The sequence below is a fragment of the Phoenix dactylifera genome, chromosome 13 (genome assembly GCF_009389715.1).
Source record: "Phoenix dactylifera cultivar Barhee BC4 chromosome 13, palm_55x_up_171113_PBpolish2nd_filt_p, whole genome shotgun sequence".
Classification (NCBI taxonomy): Eukaryota; Viridiplantae; Streptophyta; class Magnoliopsida; order Arecales; family Arecaceae; genus Phoenix; species Phoenix dactylifera.
In genome coordinates, this window is record NC_052404.1 from 153,088 (window position 1) to 158,252 (window position 5,165).

The window sequence follows — 5,165 nt, forward strand, 5'->3', positions numbered from 1 at the left end:
CTGCAAAGCCTTGTATGTTCATGAGACCATTGACAATGCCCAAATGGGGAGAATATATAGCATAAGCCACAACATTAATCAATGCTAGATCTCAAAAAAGAAGACACTAATCTAGTATCAAGAAAAATCAGTCCCAGAACCTATTTCACATTTATATGAGCTATGTGAATCCTGGGACCTGGGCCACATGTCAAACAATCTCTAGGTTCTTAAATAGTAGAACTCTGTTCAATGGAAAACTTGGTGGTGCACTTGGAAAATAGTGTATCTTAAATATAGTCCAAGGTAATTAGTGGCTGCTTGGAATGGACTTAAAACAACTATATCTATGTTTCAGAATGATAGAATCATCTTGGAGGGAGATTTGAAAACATTAGTAACATGGATTAATGGAAAGCATCTTCGCAACATCCAGCATTGAGAAATATCAATCATGTTTGTTCTATCTTCTCTAACTTCTCCTGCATCCACATATTTTGGGAAGCTAATCAAGTAGGAGACTGTCTGGCCAGCATTGCAAGCTCAAAGCAAGTTGAAGGATTTGGTTAGAAGACTTTCCTCCTAGCTTATCTCATTATATTAGAGAGGATGCAAGGGACATCCCCTTCATTGGATTGTACTGAGTTATCTCCTTTCTCTACAGCTAAAAGATTTTTTTTTTTTTTGGCATGAATACCCTCCTAAAAATTAAATTTTATATAAATATCTTTTCAAAATTGATATTTGCATGTATACTCTCGTAAAACACTTGTTTTGCTATTGTATTCTTTTTTTTTTCTATATTTTTGCATATGTACCCACGCCATATAACGTTGTTATTAAATTAACAGTTTTAAAGTAAAATGACTAAAATATCTTTAATGGATAGAAGTGCAAAAAAATATTTATAAGACGATCACGATGGGTGATAAAAAAATAATTTCAAAATTATATTTTATTTTTAATTAAAATAAATATGGTTTTATTAATGGTATTAGAAGAACTGTTATATTATTAGGGGCATTTGTGAAACATAGTATTTTATGAGGATACAGAAATAAATATAAATTTTAAGAAAGTATTCACGTAAATTTAAATTTTGAAAAGGGTATTCGGGCCAAGAAAAACTCAAAAAAAAAAAAAAAAAAAAGAGTGGACAGAGATGTCAAGATTTATTCACATGTAATCCAAACAAAATATTGAAACGGTGGTTGGCTCTGAAACTGCAGTCTTTGAGAATCTTAATCCAATAATTGTTCATGGAAGGCATGGACCAGACCTTTTCATTGGACTGGCTTGCTATGATCTAATTCTATCATTAGATTTATGTCAAGATTTATTCATATGTAATCCAAACAAAATATTGAAACAGTCGTTGGCTCTGAAACTGTAGTCTTTGAGAATCTTAATCCAATAATTGTTCATGGATGGTATGGAGCAGACCTTTTCATTGGACTAGCTTCCTATGATCTAATTCTATCATTAGATTTACGTCAAGATTTATTCACATGTAATCCAAACAAAATATTGAAACAGTGGTTGGCTCTGAAACTGTAGTCTTTTAGAATCTTAATCCAATAATTGTTCATGGAAGGTATGGACCAGACCTTTCTGGCTTCCTATGATCCAATTCTATCATTAGATTTACGTCAAGATTTATTCACATGTAATCCAAACAAAATATTGTAACAGTGGTTGGCTCTGAAACTGTAGTCTTTGAGAATCTTAATCCAATAATTGTTCATGGAAGGTATGGACCAGACCTTTTCATTGGACTGGCTTCCTATGATCTAATTCTATCATTAGATTTATGTACTAAAGGACATGGCAAAAGTAACGCTTGCAAGCTAGGCAGGACTAAGTCTATTGGCAGCGTACAATGCTGCCATTAAAGGATCGATGTTGACGCTAAGGATTTTCCTCAAAAAAAAAAAAGGACTCTAGGGCCTAAAAAGTGTTTCTGTCTATAAGTTTCATGATACTGAACTAAAATTTCTGGCACTGAAGATATGGCACCAAGGCAGTGTTTTTGAAAAACAGGCCAAGAAGTCCCTTAGGGGAGCTAATGGTGATACCAAATAGGAATGACAATAAGAAAAGTGCATCATTCATTGCTATTATATAATTCTTATAATGAAACTACTCTTTTTTTTATAGCAGAATGGTGGTAAAATCTCTAGACGTTTCGGAACGAAACTGGTCATAAGACTGAACTTCAGCAAAGGTGAGAATGGCTCAAAGGTAGGATCGACTATCAATAAAATACTCAAGAAGAGGCCAAGGACTTAGGAGTTTTTTCTCATAGACTTGGACCAGGAAATCCTCCAAGAGGCCTATAAACATCTCAACAGCTCACCCAATAAAGACCTTAATGACCTACTAGCGCCTCACCATGGTCCGATAGTGCATGCACATTTAGACTCGTAAGGTATATGATACTATATACGAGTCAACCGAGAGTCTGCTTTTACAAATTTCAAATTCAAGTTCAAACTAAATCATTTTAATATCAGCACTTTTGAAATTCGTATACTTATGTTCAACTTGCTATATAACAATTATGTCACAAATACGAAATCAAATTTCAAATTTAATCTAGCTGGAGTATGCGGTAAAACATGCTAGCCACATATGTTTATACATCACATATGCCACGATAGCATGCATGCCTCGCCATGCCACAAGCATGTGTATGACATAGTCGGCTGAGTCGAGCCAAGCGAGCGAGCGTGTATAGACACTAGCCCACATCTCCAAAGCTTAATTAGGTCTAAAACAATTGGACATCAATAAATGAGAGTGTCCTTGCATTTAACTATCTAATATTGGACATCACTAGCTAGGTCTGACCTAATGAAATCCTTCACTTGCCCGAGAAGCGTAGGAAAGGCTTACGAATATTGAAAAAGAGAGGAAAATTAAGTGGAACATTTGAAGGAGAAAAAGAATGTTAGTAGGGGACTCCCTTGGAGTAATAGCAAGAAGATTGAATTGTTTCAGACCGATTGACTTGGTGCCTTAACCTTGAAGAGGCTCGTAAAGGTCTCAACAATTCTCTCATAATAGCCCGACAATTTGTGCGCATTAAGACCGATCTCGTGTATATTACGATTTGCAGATCAGCCGAGAGTCAACCTTTTAAAATTTCAAGTTCAAGCTAAATCAATTTAATAAATTTAATCTAATTAGAGCGTGCAGCAAAACATACTAGCTGCGTGCATGTATACGTTACACATAGCATGGCTTGTTGAGCCGAGCCGAGCGAGCGCTTGTACGGTCACTAGCCCATCATTCCCAAAGCCCAACAAAACCCAAAACAACTTGACATCAATAAATACAAGTGTTCTTGCATTTAAGTATTTTAAAATTCTAACTTTTTATTAAAATAAAAATAATTACAATTTCTTTTTAAAAATTTGAACCTCTTTCTGGAAAGAAAATTAAAATTTCCAACATCTTCAGCACATCCACGCTCGAACTTTGACTCAGCATGAATTCAGCGTTATCTTCTAGGAGGAAGGAATCACACCGTTGTTGCTCGAGCCTAAACTGGCAAGAGATTTTCAATCCGAGAGGTGACATGCTTTAAGGGAATCTGTTAGAATAATGAAATCGTTGACAGTCAACGTGGCAAGGATATTAATGATTGGGCAAATCTTACAAACAATGCGATTTATCTTAGTTGGATATGGAAATTGAATCAAGGCGACTCCAGAACCAATCTTCATCTAGTATTCCTTAAAACCGCTTCGTCCCAAAATAAGTACGCACGCACGCGTCAAGGACTTTATCTACAACCCTAGAGAAGATCGAACAGCCGTCACAACCGTATCTCTGAAGGCCAAGTCTTTATTTATTACGGCCATAAATACCGAACGTCTGAATCCAAGCTCCAGGGAAATCCATGCATGGCGAAGAGAAGCAAGGCCACAGCCACCAACACCAGGTGTCGCTCCAACCCACCATGGTCAGATCTCCCGGAGCTCACACTCCATAACATCCTCAGCCGGCTCTCCCCCAACGTTGCGGATTTCCACGCCTTCAGCGGCGTCTGCAAGGCATGGAGGTCGATCGCCAAGGCCTCGAAGCAGGAGCTCCTGGCATCCCAGCCCCCCATGTTCATGCTCCGCCTCTGCACCAGCGGAGACCTTCGCTTCCAAAGCATCACAGACGCAGATCGCCCCCGGACCAGCCTGCTCCAAGTCAAGACCAAGAACTGCGTCGGGGTCTCCTTCGGCTATCTCATCATCGTCGACAGATCATGGCGGCAGCCGTCGCTCGTCGATCCCTTCACCAGCACCACTATCCGCATGCCGAAGCAGTCCTTTCTTATCCGGTTCGCAATCCTGACGGCTCCCCCCTCTTCTCCAGACTGCCTGCTCCTGGGCTGGGGTTCGCGCTTGGATGGGAGTAGATTTCGAACCAACGCCGTTGCAGCCTGCGAGCTTAATGGCTCGGCCGGGATGGTGCAAACCTGTCACCACTCGTTTCGCAGCGCCATCTTTCGCGACGGCAAGGCCTTCGTTCTGTCGAATCTCTATGGAGTTGCGGTCATGGATTTGGTGCTTCATCCTAAGCCAAGGTTAGTAGAAGTCGAGCGCCTGCCTCTACCAGCCCGGGTATTACACTTGTTGCTAAACGAATTGATGCTAACTGAAGTTGGAGGCGAACTCCTGTTAGTGTACAAAGATCCTCGTGGAAGACTCTTTGTGGAGGCTCAATCGCTGGACCCAAAGAGAGCAGGCTGGGTGCCATTAACGAGCTTAGGCGGGCGCGCATTGTTCTTGAGCTACAACCGATGCGAGGTGGCGGAGAATCCAGCAGCATGGGATGGTGAAGACTGCATGTACATGGTTACTGGAAATGCAGTGGTGAGGCAGTCGTTGAAGGATGCAAGCACCAAAGTTCTCATTGAATCTTTGCCGCCACGATACGTCGATAAGCGTAGGAATTATGGTTGGGTTTTTCCGATTTCAAACTGACTTCCAATGAACTTGTTCTAGATGTTCACTGAAGGTAGGATGAATTAGCTGTTGGAAGCCTTCATTAGTTTTGTTTCTCTCAAACTTTTTGTTATAGATATATAGTATATTTCTCTTTTGTATGCATGCATGTTAAGGAGTGATATACACTGTTGATCTTCTGTGACAGCAACTATATATATTGTGGATCATGAATACATGTGC

The 5,165-nt window shown here is 39.8% G+C and overlaps 1 protein-coding gene across 1 annotated transcript; it reads left to right on the forward strand.

Annotated features, from left to right (window-relative positions):
• The first annotated feature begins 3,887 nt into the window (after window positions 1–3,887).
• On the forward strand, window positions 3,888–4,961 carry LOC103720058. The gene has a single exon (XM_008809586.2). It carries the CDS (start codon window positions 3,888–3,890, stop codon window positions 4,959–4,961), a length of 1,074 nt encoding a protein of 357 aa, XP_008807808.2.
• The last annotated feature ends 204 nt before the right edge of the window (window positions 4,962–5,165 follow it).